We start from the raw sequence: 17,196 nt of genomic DNA, 5'->3' as shown, positions 1-17,196 counted from the left end.
AGCAACCACCAACAGACAAAGCTGGTAGTTGTAGATTACAGCTAAAGCGAATTAATATTAGTCACCCTTTGCAGCCTACAGTTCCCAACTGGGCACCCCAAGCAGGCCCGGACTGGCAATCTGTGGGTTCTAGCAAATGCCAGAGGGGCTGCTATAAGCTGCCATAGAAAGTCAGTATTTAGTTGGCTGGTCAGGCTGTTTAGGCCTCTGTGTACCTAAAATGGCAGGGCCTATTTTAATTCTCAGTCCAGACCTGACAGTAATATATAGCTTCCAGGGCTGAAGAGGGCACAAAGATCCATCTGTAGTGTCTATACTGTGCACCGATTTCTGACCTTATTGCACTGACACTCACCAGGGTGAAGGCAGTCAGTAATAAAACCAAGGAGGAGGAGTGGGGGGGTGAAGAGAGCAGAGGGGAACCTTTGCTAAATCTGAAGCAGGACGGCTGTGATTTATTGCAGCTTGATTGTGAAACAGCGTGAAATGCACAATGCACAGAAATGAAAGGCCCCAGCACGTGGGTAGGATTAAAGAAGAATTAGCTATTTCAAACATATATTAATAACTTTTTTACTGCCAAAGCCGTATCACCTAAGAATGCTGGGCTGGTTCCTCTGGCAAGGAAGGGTTTAAGAAAACGTTTATTAATGTACTATAGTACAAAATGCGTTTAGTCATGTCATTTCTGTTGATTTGTGGTGACTTACGATGAAAGAATGTGGTGTAGCACAGCACTTGGCAAGGTTCTAAAGTATAGTAAACCTTTGTCTGAACATGAGCTTATCTACATTAATCTAGGGCGAGAACTGAAGTCGCTGCCATACAGATATCGGTTTCCCTATACAACCCTTTCTGCTTGCGGGCTGAGCTCCACCCACTTTTTTTCAGGGGCACACCGGATCACTAAATTAAAGTTACTTGACTGTTGGGCTGAGTGTAGATGGAGTGTAGTGAGAGAGCAACAACGCACCCTTCTGGACAGCAGATGCTACTGGAAAAACCATGGAACAAAACTAAATATATTCTCTTTCTCTCTCTCTCTCTCTCTCTCTCTCTCTCTCTCTCTCTCTCTATACACACACATATATATATGCACACTATATACTACCATAGTTCTGTGCATCACAGGGAGATCCGCTTGTTTGGCAATGTCGCCAAACAAGCGGATATCTCCCTGATATGCTCATATTGAGGTGGGCGATATCGGGCTGATCGATCATGGCCCCTATGGCCCAACGACCAGATCAGAATGGAGGCAATGCGGGCGGTTGGATCCTTGGGCCGCATCAAAGCGCAGATGTGGACGCGATCCAATGGGATTTTTTACCCTGCCCAATCGGCATTTGCACGACTTTCGCCAGATATCGATCTGACACCCGCAAGGCCCAATAAGCTGCAGACTCAGTCTGTCTGCAGCTTTTATTAGTCTGTGTATGGGGGCCTTTACACTGGCCATACACAATCCCATTCTGTGGCCATTCTTGAGTCAGCAGCTTACTGGCTAAACTACATATCTTAAAAGGGTAGCTCACCTTCAAATTAACATTTAGTATGACTTAGAAAGCATAGTCTGAGACAATTTGCAATTGGTTTTTCATTTATTATTTGTGTTTTCTTTTTTTTAGTTATTTAGCTTTTTATTCAGCAGCTCTCCTGTTTGTAATTTCAGCAATCTGGTTGCTAGGGTCCAAATTACCCGAGCAACCATGCACTGATTTGAATAAGAGACTGGAATATGGTCTGAATAGAAAGAGGAATAATAAAAAGTAGCAATAACAATACATTTGTAGCTGGAAAGAGTCAGGAGAAAAAAGGCAAATATTAAAAAACAATATAAAAAATAAAAAGTAATTAAGACATATTGAAAAGTTGCATAGAATTAGCCATTCTAGAACATACTAAAAGTTAACTTTAAGGTGAACCACCAAATTAAGCAATAGCAGAGACACACACTCGGATTCATGGAGATTAGTCGCCCTGCGACAAATCTCCTCTGCTTGGGGGCGACTAATCTCCCCGCTCACCGAGCTCTTCGTTTTCCGTAATCTCCCGAAGTTTCCTCGTAAGGCAACTTCGGAGCACGAATTGCCATCCTGCCTAGCCGGCGGGAAGGCAGTTCGGGGAGATTATTCACCCCGAAGAAGAGGAGATTTGTTGCTCGGTGACTAATCTCCATGAATCCGATTGTGTGTCTCTGCACTTAAATTAACTTTTACTATGAGGTAGAGCATGCTATTCTGAAACAATTTGAATTTGTTTTCATTATTTGCGTTCTTTTATTATCTGCGTTTTTTAAACTGAACTAGAAGGGCATTATTTCCAGATATATATATATATATATATATATATGCCAATTTAATAACATGCTATAATTCACTTGTTCATAATATATATATAGTTAATTTTCTTCTTCCTGGAGTTCAGTGAACATGACAGCTCGATGTTAAAGGGCAATATTTCCTGATAGATACAGTATGTGCCAATTTGATTCTTTAAGTTACTTATTCAGAATAAGTATAGTTCTCTGTTTCTGTTACATGCTGCATTTTTCCTGTCAGGAGTTCAGTGAGGGAGCGCACAAAACATTACAAAATGGTGGCTCGATGTAAAAGGGCAATATTTTCCTGATACACGTACCAATTTGATAAATCTTTAATTCACTTGTTCAGAATGTATCTCTTTCAAAGGGTTAACAGTGTATCCAGTTATCCTGCATTTATCACCAAGTTCCTACATCCCCCGACATGTACTATTGTTCCCAAATGTGATGTACATTGTGTGACAGCTTGAACTATGAGTAAAAAATGTACAACATGTGAAGCCTTAATTCAAACCAAGTTTCAGCCGGCAGTAGCACAGAGCTGACAGAGATGTGTGGCAGGCCTGGGTGCCTGACTAGGCCTCAGATCGCCAGAGACACAAGAGGAAGTAGCCTGCTAAGGATTGACGAGGTGATAAAAAGCCTTTCCCTATAAAAGACTAACGAGCTGTATTAAGTCCTTAGCTGTGCAGGAATGTACTGAAGGCCAGACAGACACATGGATGTGCTCAAGTACTTCAGTCCATCAAATTATTGGTGTAATTACTGGAGAGTTTACCGTTTACGACAGGGGCAGGGGGCGATTAACCCTTTTCAGGGCAATCATAAACCAAACACAAGAGTAGAGACAGGCGCAACTAATGGAGGAACTGCAATGTGTAACTTTGCTGGACAAGATGGCGGGATATGTAGTGCAACAACAGCTGGGTAAGGCAAAGACTGCAGACTATAATCCATACTATAATCCATCCAACAGAAAGTCCACATATTTGTTTTTCCTTAGCTATCATTACTTATAACAGTTACTGAATCGTCTTGCTTTGCATGGATAATGTCCTGCTTGAGTTTCCTATACACTTATAATAATCTATAGTGGCTGTGCCCAAAACCAGAGGATCAACTGGCATGGAGTCAATCGGGTGGCAAACACATCATAAACAAAAAATTAGGCCTTGGAAATATATTCAGCCCTATCTCTGCGATAAAGGGCTCCCAATTATGGCTTTATATTGAACATTACTAACCACACCTTCTGAGTGAGTTGTTCCAATTTAACAGAAAGTATAAGCTCCTCCCATTCCCCCAATGGCTGCCTGTTTCTCAGGCTTACAGATAAGGAGGAGGGTTTAACTGGGGGCAAAATAAAATGAAATCATTTTTTTTTCTTCCCCCCCATTGCTCTGAAGAACCAAGAAAGCAGAATTCCGTGTAAACTGAAAGCAACACTGAATAAATTCTGCAGATAAACTTTACATATATTTTTAAAGAAAATTTAAACCTCTGAAAAAAATGACTAAAATAACTGCACCATCTGATGTTCAAGATGGACAAAGCTGATAAATATAGTTTAGTCCTGTGATTTTGCTCTACTGACAAGATGACTCTTTGCTCAATAACTTAATTTTCTGAACAGAGCAACATCACATCAGACTTTTTCCAACTAAATTTTCTTCCTCCTGGACACAGCTGATAAATTTGGTCTTGTAATGTTGCTTTGCTTGTAACTGACCAGAAGACTCTTCTCTGCTCATTTTCTGAACAGAGCAACACCACAGACTTTTTCGGACTAATTTTTCCACTGACTGTGTCCAGTTATTCAAAATAAACATGAGGCGATGCTGTTCTTCGTAATTAATTATATCAGCAATGTAAAACTTGTAACATGTAAATTGCAAACATGTTCAGAAGGGCAATTTTACATTAATCTATTTTGAGGGCTTACATTTCCTTTAAATAGCCAGCATGCATTATTAGCACAAAGCCAATTTATTTGCCTGCATATTGCCCTTTTAAGTCATTTAAAGAAAGACATTTTTCCAAAGATGATGCCATTTTGCTTCGTGCACTTGATCTGTGAAAGTGCTAACTTACTAACAATGTTGTTTTCTAAAAGCATTTTGTTATTACTAATCAATTCTACACATAGAAATGGAGGCATTTTGGTGCAAAGAAAAACACACGTTTAGTTATCAAGAGTCTTTTCACTGCATCTTATAGGGGGAAAAGTTTTATTTTTCAATGTTTGCATCAACTAAACTAGAAGAAAAATGTCAGCTGAATAAACTGCCCAGTTTTTCCTATTGACATGATTTATGCCATGAGCCGTTTTATACTAAGAAAAGACACAGAATAAAGTACCTATGCTTGGAGCCAACAAGAGTGAGTTCACTATGCAGCCAGGATATTTATCCCTGCAAATCATTTTCCTGCAATTTAGACATCTGATTCTGATTAGCAGCTATGAGGATATTTATTATTAAGCCGTTAATAACTTACTATTACATGTGTGCAATTTTTCGGATACATTTGGTCAAAAGCTTTTCAACATAGCTATGCATCTTATTGGTCGATAGTTCTATGTTAAATGGGAAGTTCACATTAAATCTAACATTTAGAAAAACCCTATTGCAGTTCTCAATTCTCAATTTCCCCCCCCCCGCTATTTACTTTTATTACCATCAACTATTCTAGGCACAAAACCATTTTTTAACCTAAAACGGACATCCCCATAGATGGCACATATAACATTTTTAGCAACTGTCCAAATCTTTTTTTTTTTTTTTTTTTAAGAATCTCTTATTTATATACATAGTGCTGTCACATTTATTCAGCACTTTATACTGTGTGAAATATAATGGCTTCACCACCTAAGAGTAGCCACAAAAAAAAAAAAACATGGATGATGTATAGTCTGTCTCTAAAGTGCTACTTTACTAAAATTAGAGATAAAAAAAACACAAAATTATACAAATAAACAAAAAAAAAAGTTTTGTAAATTGCATGAAAATTTGTATTCTGGGAAATTAGCTACATGGAAACAAGCAATATAAAACCAAAATTGTCCCAAACTTGACTTTTCAAATATAGGAAAAATATTCAAATTAAAATGCATTTGTTTTTTCGCAGCATGAAAATCGACATTTACACCAAATGCAGGTTCGGGATTTGGCCAAATTCCAGCCATTTTTGCAGTTTGGGTGAATCTTTAGGGCTGTGTACTATCCCTTTAGGTTCAGATTTATATGATATGATCAGAAGGGAGTTTTTTTTAACCTACCTGTCTTATTTAACGCACCTGTAGCTTTTTATTTATTTTCAAAGATTAAAAAGAGCAAAAAAAATACAAGTAAAGAACTCAATCAGGGTCAAGCTTAAATCTCAAGACATAGCCCCAATGTGTTCAGCTGAACCAAACCCTTAAAACGCATGACTTGAAAGCTCTGGACAAATGAAAGAATATATCTAGGTTCACAAATGATGGCATTTTTATTTTACTCAAATTGGAACACACAAATTATAGTTCAGGTTTGGAGGGATTCTGTGCGCCCATAAAAGATAGTAATGTCTCTCAGAGTGATGAGGATAGTTATAATGTAACTCTATACAGCACCAAACAGCCGCTTACACAGCAAAAGCTGTATGGGCCAACACTCCTACCCTAAATCCCTCCAAATTCAGGAAGCGTCACATGAGCCGACACACATAGGAGCCATTGAACGAACATAAAACTGAGCATGCAACATGCAGAACCTTACCTCCAGCGGGGAGTCACAGAGGAACCGGGTGAACTGCGCAGGAAAATGGAACCCAACAGGGAAATGGAGAGAAAAACAGTCAGTTTCTTACATGCAATTTTGCTTCATAACATGTAAAATGTGTATATTGTACATTTGAGGGGGACTACAGCTATGTCACACAGATGTAATAAGTCTAAATACAATGTAGAGCTTACTTATGAATTTACATACGGGTGGTGGTTTGAAAACAGCCCTGTACATAATGTATTTAGATTTAGATGTAGGTGTGCTCATATACTGCCCAGTGTTAAAATGTCTGTGTGTATACAGCGCGAGTAGTGCAAATTGTGTTTTCGTTTATATCAGAGTCGAGGGAAAGAAGTGTAGTTTACGGTGTACACAGAATATTCCTTCACTGCGTATTTGTAATTATTAATATGAGCTACCACACTACTTGCCTTGGTTGGTCATGTGTGCTACCATATTACTTGCATAAACTGGCCCTGCACACCTTACTGAAGTATAATTACGATTGAGGGACTGAGGCTCCACGATGGCTGGCAAATACTTATGGCAAGAAAAAACGGCCAATAAACAGGTTTTGTTTTCCCTTTAATGCCTGGATCCAGTGCTAATGCTAGATTTCTAGCGCCGCCAGCAGAGGCAATGCAGTCGAACTCTCAGTTGATATCAATGTAATATTTCTGAGACAATGCATGTAGCAGTCACGGTAGCAGAAATCACACATAATTTAGAATATGGGGAGAACGCTCAAGAGCATTCCGACCTTCCCAGTGTCATTAGCCATAACACGGCTCAATCACGGAATGTGCAGCGCTGTTTTCTATCTGTTAAGGGAACCCTCCAAATAACCTTTTGTCTCTGCGTTCTTTTCGCCCAATTAGCAATGGATGCTGCCAGATTTTACGCAGAGGCGGCGGCTGCCTAGCCGGACTCTCACACTGATTAAGAGCAGGAATGTGCTCTCTCCGACGGGAACATGCCGGCCCTGCTCTCATACAGAGTACATATAAACACAGCCATTATACCGCGTGAGCAGCTCTCCTTCCAGGGGTCACATCCCACTGTGTTCCTTTTATTGATCATTTATCCACATTCTAGGAGAACTTGATGGTCCTGGGTTCATAGGAACATGGAATCTGAGAGATACTGGTCTACAGATATGACCCCGCTGGAGACCACAAAAAGGAACAAGATATACCGTGCCATGGATCTCCCCAGGAGGCACAACAAAGAGAGAGTAGCATTGGCACAACACTATTGAGGTCTTGCAGGAAGATACAATTAGTCACTTGGTTGAGGTCCAACCAAAAGACTTATCAAGAGGTACTCCCGAGAGAGTCTCACAGAAGGCCAATTATGACATGTTGGGTATAGCTACCGGAAAAATCGCCCATGTTTAATGTGGTACAGAACAAGGCAATTCATCCGTGTTTTGACCCTGCATTTGTCTTCAGAAATACCTTCTGGGGCAACATGAGAATCACTTGGGTGAAAAAACGCTACAAATCTGCCCCTGTACCATTTTTAATATAAAATAAGTGGATCCTTATATCATTCCATGGAGGGCCCTTGTGTTTCGGCCACTGTCAACTTCTAATGTGTATGTTTGTGCACACCCTTCTACTGCTCGAGGTGCAATTGAACTCCATGGCCTTTACATCCAAATTAGAACCTAAAGGTGGTCAAACACATTACAATTATCATCTTTCATCTGACATTTGGATCTATCTGCCAATTCAACAGTATCCCTCTGCCGGTGTTCAGGTGCCTTCAGTGGAGCCGATCGGCGAGACAACAGATATCAAAGCCTTTGGGCAACATCGGTTGCCTCATCTCCCAACATACACGCACTGAATATTGTATGAAATATTTTTTGTACGATAATATCTGTTAGTGTATGGCCACCTTGAAAGCGACTTGATTTTAGTTTAATAAATTTCACCCTTGGACTAACAGACTGTTATCTCAGCAGATAGCCAGCTCACATATACCTGTACAAGCAAAGCTCTTGGTATTTGGCAACTTCAAATAAATACCATTCTGACCTCTAACGCTATGGCTCAATGATGTGTCACAGAGCAAGGATTCTAGAAATAAGAGCAATACATTTTCTGCAGGGAAGACGTTGTATGACACAGAGAAATATCGCTTTAGGGACAATAAAGAGCTTGTGGATCCTTGTTGGAGACCTGATATTAAACAGTTTACAGTGCTAAAGCCTGCAAGCCATTAATCTAAGAAAGGTCACTTTTATATAGCGCCAGCAATGGATCAACAACCGGAACAACCTAGTTTCCGCAGTTAGAGATATATAGATGTGTGGAAACATGCCTTGATTAACATTTAATCCATCTTTTACAAGCAGCCACTTGAAAGGTGGCCATACATAGAAAGCTTGATTTACCTGCCAAATTCATCAAAGAAATAATAGGGCCACAGCAGGCAGAACCATATATAATCCCAAAGTTCAGATCACAAGGGACCCATGCAGACCTATAAATTGAGGGCTAGTTGATGTTCATTCTGCCCAACCCATGTCTACTGAGACCTGACCAGATAGGTGATGGTTTTGGGCACCTTAATATAACGAATCCTCTTAGGAAATGACAATGATCTTTAATATAAATAGCAGAATTCTAAGAACCTTGGGAAGTTCTGAAACTGCCCAGAATGTTGTCTACACTCATGGCCTTCGGCATGGATGTATTATAAATCAAAGTTATATGGCAGAGATTAACTACCGGCTAAACCTTTCTAATTCCACGGGATCAAAAGAGGGGCTCTTTTTTATATTCAGGCTCAGAGCTGTATGATTATTTCTAGCAAACAGCCCCAACACCTTTTATGTACATCTCCGAAATAGCAGTGTGGACAAGCGCCACAAAAAGCTCCCAGTATTTCTCTGCAATGCATTTTTATATATATTGCTGCCAAGCGAACCAGGCAACCCAAAGTCAAACAAGTTTTATACATTTATAGTGTTTAACCAGCCATCTGCCCTATCTATGAACAGGGAACGTTGGCTAGAACCAGCCCAGCAAGGTCTGTGGTTGCCAATACAGCCCTGGATTGATGGGACGGGGCCTCCGACTTCTACAAACCGAATGAACAATACTGACAAGATTGTGACACATGAACGGGCTCTTCAAAGCTTGCAGAAATATGCCCTACTCTGTTAGTTGGCCCAGTACTCTGGGCAGCCTCTGAGCTTATTTACAGTTCCAGGAATAGACCTCTTTAATCTGACAGCTGCAAGGGTCTGCCCCCCAAGCAGGAGGGCTCATCCTGGCCAGCAGAAGACTGGGGGAATGGAACTTGGCACCCATTGCTGCTCTGCTTTTTCCAGGTACAAAGGCTGGTGGGTGCACGCCCGTTTCCAAAACAAGCAAAGGGGCCAGGGCAGTGTCACTACCCCTCCCAGGGAGGCTCTGTGCTTGGAGGGTAAATGATAGTGCAAGACGTTCTAACACATACACCTTTTAATGGCTTGGCCAATCCTCATAATGCTCCCTGCCAAACAAACTTTTGGTGCATAATGAAATAAACTATGAGTCAGTACATGAAAACACTAGTCATGAACCGGGCATAAGTCAATCTTCATGAAAGGTGCCCAAAATAATGGCATGCAAAAAAAAATAATAAATAAAATTTTTTTAAAAAAAGCAACCGCAAAAGCAAATAAACACTTCGATGTTTATAGACTGGAGATTTCCAACAGCAGCTTATTTGTCTGTCACTTCGGAACGTTTTTGAAGTGACTCAGCAGCTGTTTGTGAAACAAGCCAGATATTTACAATGGACTCCCAGGGTAAAGTGAGGCCAACTTGAGCAAGAAAGCAGTGTGCCATGGCTGTGGCTGATAGAGATGGATAGCTAGGAGCTTCCTAAAGTGGTTCTAAATGTGAGTAGGGGACTTGGGGTGTAACATGAGACTTACAGGCCCTGGTGCAAAGTTTGCAGTGTGACTGCCCATATAGAACACTCTAACTACTACTTATAGAAAGTATAACTTTCAGGAATACAGTAGAAGCAGACTGCAACTTGGTTGCTATGGGTTACAGGACAAGCTCTGCGTGTGCATGGTCACTACTGCAATAAAGGCGTAGTTCACCTATAAATTAACTTTTAGTATGATGGCACTGATATTTTGCGATTATTTGCAATTTGTGCAGTTATAGTTCTACAGTTTGGTATTTCAGCAACTATCTGATTGCTAGCATCTTATTTACCCCAGCAAACAGGCAGTGGTTCAGATAAGAGACTGATATATGAATAAGGGTATAAGCACACGGGCAGATTTAGTCGCCTGGTGACCAATCACCTCTTCTGTGGGGCAACAATCTCCGGAACTGCCTTCCCCCTGCCTGCCGCCTGCTATAATGACAAAACGTCAGCGCCAATGCACTTGCGACACTTTGATTTCCGAAGTCGCCTCACGAGGAAATTTCTGGCGATTTCGGAAATCGAAGCGGCGCGAGCGGCGCTGGCATTTTGTCATTAAAGCAGGCGGAAGGCAGTTCGGAGAGATTGTCGCCCCACAGGAGAGTCGATTAGTCACCAGGCGACCTGTGTGCTTGAACCCTAAGAGAGGGACTAAAAATAATGGTAATTAAAAAGTAACAATAAGAATAAAAGTGTAGCTTCAAAAAGCAATAGCTCTTGGCTGATGGGGGTCAGTGGCCCCCATTTGCAATCTGGAACGGAAGGCAAATAATTGAAAAACTATACAAAAAAATGAATGAAGACCAACTGTAAGGCTGCTAGGCACAGAACATTATAAACATGCTAAAAGCAAGCTTAAAAACATACCACACATCCTAATCCTAGCTGTCTCTATCAAGGTTTGTAGAAGACATTGGGTAAAGGAGGTAACACATAGAGAAGCTGAAAAATAGACAGACCGATGATGTTAATTTGGTCTTGGATTCACTTACCGGGCATAATGAAGACTAATAGCAATGCTCACGGGGTAGAAGTACATTTTCTGCACAGAGGAAGTACTGTTTTGAATACAAGACGGTAATCCATTAAGACAGACTGATAAATTACCTGGAGTGGAGAACTAAAGCTTAACTAAAGAAGTAGGTAGAAATGTTGTACATTATGTTTTGTGCTTCTGTACCAGCCCAAGGCAACCACAGCCCTTTAGGAGAAAAGATCTGTGTCTTCAAAGATGCCCCAGTAGCTCCCCATCTTCTTTTCTGCTGATTCACTGCACATGCTCTGTGCTGCTGTCACTTACTGAGCTTGGGGGCCCACTCACAATATACAGTACACATAGAATAGAAATGTCACAATATAAGGCTGATTAGTAATTAATACAGATAATTACTACATGGCAGCACAGAAACCAGTGCAATTAGCATCAGAATTTAATAATCAGCAAACCTGTAGCATCAGCTTATATTACAGGGGAAGCTCATTTTCTGCTGGATAATTAGTGACGAGCCCTAAGCTTAGCTTCTCAACAGCTGCTCAGAGCCCACTGAGCATGTGAGTGTCACAGACACTTTCCAAGATGGTGACCCCCTGTGACAAGTTTGAAGTCCTGGATCATTGCTGCTATTGACAAGCTGAATAGGCTGGTGCAATGTGTAAAAATATCACATTTTAGCCATTCATTTTTAGGGTTTAGTTCTCCTTTAAAGGATTTATATAGTGTCATTACACAGAGCAGAATGGGCCGATATTTACGAATATCCAATATGGGCTGATATTTACTAAGCAGCATATTGGTGTAAAGGGCCAGAAGGATGGTATCTTCCTCTGATTTCTGATAAGGATGGATATCAACTGGGAAAGCTGGTCCCATTGGGCCATGGATGTAGTCCTCTCCTAACTGCTTAAACGGGCCCCTTTTTTGACAAGCTTTTGGTCCAGGAGCCAATCAGATCTAACCACTTTGGCCTAATAAAATCCATTCATTTGACAACCCTGCACACTTGAGGATCTTCCCATGAATGGTCAGCTATGTTGTTTTACCCATGGCTCACAATGTTGTTTTTTTTTTTTTTCTTCATTAGTCACCCATTGGGAAAGTAGAAGTTAAAAACCTTTATCTATACAAGTCCTCCAGGTCACTGCCACATTAATTCACCTGTTATTCCAACAATTGTTGGATTTACAGCAGTTGGTTGCTGTGAACTACAAAATGGGATGCTGAAAGCTGTAGTTCATAAGCAGCTGAAAGGCTGCAAAAACTGGACAACCCTGACGTAATTTGCCTTTTTTCCCTGATCTTGGGCCCCAGAACCTCCTTCACTGGCCAGGGGCCTTTATTCTAACTCAGGCCAGACTACATTTAACAGCTGAGGGACTGCATGTACAGTACAACAGGATCTAGGCATAATAAGCTGTTATTTGAGCAGTAATTATCTGTGAAATCTGGTGATTACATAGAGGAAATCACTTGCAATCGGACACCCCTTGTTAACCCCAAGCAAAACACGGCCGCCACCTCTAATACCTACTTGTGTGCTAATCTTTCTTCAACTTTATAGCAATAGGAGATGCACAGCGGTGTATTGTAAAGGGAAAGTAAAGTCTCCGTTAGCTTTTAAATGTCTTACAGAAAACCCAGAATCATCTACTATGAAATAGCAGCCAATCCTAATTATGCAGCTTTTTACAACCATTCCAACCAACAAACAGAGGGGCTGTAGAGTTTCCAGACCCTTCCAAAAGCCTGCTGGTTAACCCTAATGGAGGCTACTTACTATTAATAAATTGAAAGCTGAAGGGCTACAATGACACATTAATACTCAACATCTGCAGTTGAGAATATAATGGGAATATTTAAAGGGATCCTGTCATTGGAAAACATGTTTTTTTCAAAACGCATCAGTTAATAGTGCTACTCCAGCAGAATTCTGCACTGAAATCCATTTCTCAAAAGAGCAAACAGATTTTGTTACATTCAATTTTGAAATCTGACATGGGGCTAGACATGTTGTCAATTTCCCAGCTGCCCCCAGTCATGTGACTTGTGCCTGCACTTTAGGAGAGAAATGCTTTCTGGCAGGCTGCTGTTTTTCCTTCTCAATGTAACTGAATGTGTCTCAGTGAGACATGGGTTTTTACTATTAGGTGCTGTTCTTAGATCTACCAGGCAGCTATTATCTTGTGTTAGGAAGCTGCTATCTGGTTACCTTCCCATTGTTCTTTTGTTTGGCTGCTGGGGGGGAAAGGGAGGGGGGTGATATCACTGCAACTTGCAGTACAGCAGTAAAGAGTGATTGAAGTTTATCAGTGCACAAGTCACATGACCAGGGGCAGCTGGGAAATTGACAATATGTCTAGCCCCATGTCAGATTTCAAAATTGAATATAAAAAAATCTGTTTGCTCTTTTGAGAAATGGATTTCATAGCAGAATTCTGCTGGAGCAGCACTATTAACTGATTCGTTTTGAAGAAATTTTTTTTACCCATGACCGTATCCCTTTAAGAGATGATAATGTCCCTTTAAAATATATTTTTGGATGATAAAACTAGGCCATACACAGAAGACAGTGGACAATAATATATTTCCACCTAGGCAAGGTAAATAGAACTGCTGGCAATGAAGTTTTATCCAGCTAAAAACATATATTCTTTTTCTTCCAATAAAAATGTATGCCATTTGGCCTGGTTGTCCTGGAACTGCTAGAAAGCCAAGGGGCCTCAACTGTCACCTCACTTGTCATTTATATACTGTTTGAAAAGTAAATAAATGTGTCACCACATAACAGCAGTGGGGACACGGCAGTGAAGATGCGACAAAGCGGCTCGGAGAACTCGACACAAGACATGGCGTACCCTATAAATTTAAATTTCTTGGAAGTGTTAATGAACTAATACTGTCCTGGCTCGCCAGCAGACTACGGGGTCACGGTACATACCGAGAAATTACAAACAAACAATAACCCTTATTTCAACATCTGAAACGGTTTATTTTAATTTCAGCTGTTGGTGGTTATTTGCTTCAAACGTTGCCATGACAGGTGACGTGTGTAAGCTAAATGTCACCTATTGGACAATCACCTAAGAACAATGGCACATTGTGCGTTAGGAATGATACCATAATCAGGCCCAAAACAGTGGTGGTCATAAAACCTCTATCGGGCTTTCAACGTGAATGAGAATTATGGGAAAGACCTGCCTAAAGAACACATAGGGGGTCATAGAAAGATTTCTGTTCAGAAATGCTCCAGTTGTCTGTGAAACGGCAAAAGGTCGGATTGGTAAGCTTTGACCAGCACAGTTCAAACCACGTCCTCCATGCGTCTTCAGCCTTGGTCAAAAAATCTGAACCTGAATTGGTAGATTAGATGACTAAAGATGGTCATACACAGATAAATCCTCTCGTTTGGCGAAGTTGCTAAACGAGCGGATCTCTCTCCGATATGCCCACCTTGAGGTGGGTGATATTGGACTGATCCGATTGTTGGGCCCTATAATGCAGGAGTAAAGGCGTCGGATAGCAAGACCCCATCAACGAACAGATGTGGTCCGCTAACCGACGGGATTTTTCGCCAACATACCGATCGTGGAAGCCCGTCGGAGGGCCCCATACACTGGCCAATAATCTGCCGAGTCTGTCAGCCCTTGAATGGCCACCTTAAGTATTTAGATTTCATTTCATAGGAGGATAACATCTCCCATAGCAGGTCACCAGAGTATGGAGTGGAGAAAATATGTCCATTGTTAACCATTCAGACCATAACAGAATTATGCGAAATGATCTATCCACCTTTTAATGCTTCCTAATGATAATTATGGGAAATCCCTTTCTAAAGAACACGTAGGGGTCAAAAAAGACCACTGCTCAGCAATGCTCCAGTTGAAGCAGTGAAAGGTTGGATTAGGAAGCTTTTACCACCACAGTTCAAACCACGTCCCCCATGTGTCTTCAGCCTTGGTCAAATACCACCGCAAATCTGAACCTGAATTGGTAGAGTGGATGACTAAGTATTTGGATTTCATTTTATAGGAGGATAACATATCTCAATGTCAACCATAGCAGGTCAACAGAACTACAGGTATGGAAAAGAGAAAATATGTCCATTGTTGACCATTTGAGCCTTCCTGAATTTACCCAGTGTCAGAGGACGGATATTGCTATTATTTGTTGTGCAGATAGTGAGAATAGAATTATGGGAAAGCCCTGCCTGAAAAACACATATGGGTCACAGAAGACAAAGCCCCCACGTGTCTTAAGCCTTGGTAAAATATGAACGAAATCTGAACCTGACTTTGTAGAGCTTTAAAGTCAGATGACTAAGTATTTGGATTTAATTTCATAGGGGGATAACGTCTCCAAGTGTCCACCATAGCAGGTCACCAGAACTTACAAGTATGGAGAAAAGAAAATATGTCCTATTTTTGGCCAACTGAACATGGCTGTATCTGCCCAAGGTCAGAGGATGGATATTGCAGGTCATTTGTTGTGAAGACAGTGTGAATAGTTGGTCCTCTGATTAGCAAGAGATGGAGGGGTTAGTGTGCACACAGGAGCCACAGACAGATTCCTGGCCATGCATGCTTTTCAGAAATGCCTTATTTTTCTCCATTTTGCCTTTTGTGTGCTCATTTCTTCTCAATGCAAATCAGCAAAGACATCAGAGAATTAAGGGACACTGTGTGTAAATTGTTGCTTCCATGTAAAAAAACTCCCCAAACAGCTACAGAATGACACCAGAATGTGCCAGATATGATTCACAGAAGATGTGAGCAGCATGGAAAGACTTGTCATTGCAGGGGATTTTGTGTAACATTAAACGCGACACAGCTGGTGTACCCTCAGACTCAGCCAATGACTGCTGGGGGTCTACACGAGCACCACTTCATTCTGCAATGCTGCTTTCTGTACAAACACTTTGATTTTCCTTTATATTGAAGAGCGGAGAATTGATGAAGTGTGGGCAGGGCATTAAGCTTGAGAGGGCTCTCCATGCACAAAGGGTGGGGGAAGAAAATCTGCCAAGTAGTAGCAAGACGTGCGATCACAGAGAAACAATTTGCCATACAATCCCTGACAGTAGAATTAAACCCTGATGTCATTAAAGTACAGTATTATGTAGAGCCTATTTTGTTCTCGATGGGTGCCAAAATCTGCAAGCGAGTTCTTTAATCTTGGCGTAAGCTTTTAGCTACCATACTGTCTTCAATAAATCACTCTAAAGTGGCACATGGAACAAGGCTCAAAATGCGTTCTCAGCAACAGGGCTTGGTGTTGACAGAGCTAAAGGACTTGCATAACGTCTGGGTCCACAGAGATCAATGGAAAGCGATGAATCCACTGCTGATGTACAGAAACAAGTCAAGTGTAGGGGCTGAATCTCGTACACAGGTGTGCCCATACGGTCATCTTGACTAAAGCCAACCTAGTGATCTCATGATCCCTCATAAAATGCCACATGTGACCATATGGACAGACAAGAAAAGCTGAATGATTTAAATATGTGTCTACATATTACACAAGTTACCCAACAAAAGATATCCAGTCGCCAATAGGCAGGTATTGATTGCAGGGTCATCCTCACCAATATAACAAATACAATTTTGACATCTTATTAATCCATATTTTAACACTATATACACGATAAGAACAGTCATGTCTATTGCAAGGGGTGAAGCGAGTACATATACACTATGGTTGGCACCACTTAAGGTGGCCATACACATTGTTCTTTCCTGCAGCTATAGGTGCCCGATAAGAACTTTGCGACTTGGCTCATCGACGAGACAATATATCAATTGTCTCGTATCCCACCATACACGCACCGAATCTCGTATGAAACCATAACATCTGTGGTGTATGGCAACCTTAAAGGAGAAACAAACCTTTTAAAAAAAAAAAAAAAATCAATAAAAATAACTACCCTAGCCTACATAGACCCCCTCCCCCCCGGCCCCTAACTCTTTACTTACCCCTCCGTGCAGATTCTGTCCAGAAGAGTTCACGATCGCCATTTTCAGCCGCATCTGTAATCTTTGGAATGGGACTGAGTTTTGGCGCATGCACAGATGTTGTGAAACAGAAAATTGCTCCAACTGCGCCTCTTCGCCAGTCTCATTCTGAAGATTACCGAAGAGAAGAAGATGGCTACTGTGAACTCCCCTGGACAGAATCTG

At 41.1% G+C, this 17,196-nt stretch overlaps 1 protein-coding gene across 6 annotated transcripts in view; it reads right to left on the bottom strand.

Moving 5' to 3' along the window:
- The window catches only part of ate1.L (arginyltransferase 1 L homeolog), a 61,038-nt gene that overhangs the window by 17,123 nt on the left and 26,719 nt on the right, over positions 1–17,196 (bottom strand). For all 6 annotated transcript variants that reach the window (XM_018224216.2, XM_018224219.2, XM_018224215.2 and 3 more), the window contains 1 exon segment: positions 6,079–6,111. In XM_018224216.2, the coding sequence (XP_018079705.1) occupies positions 6,079–6,111 (33 nt within the window).

The sequence above is a fragment of the Xenopus laevis genome, chromosome 7L (genome assembly GCF_017654675.1).
Source record: "Xenopus laevis strain J_2021 chromosome 7L, Xenopus_laevis_v10.1, whole genome shotgun sequence".
Taxonomy (NCBI): Eukaryota; Metazoa; Chordata; class Amphibia; order Anura; family Pipidae; genus Xenopus; species Xenopus laevis.
This window is presented reverse-complemented; position numbering and strand designations above follow the sequence as displayed.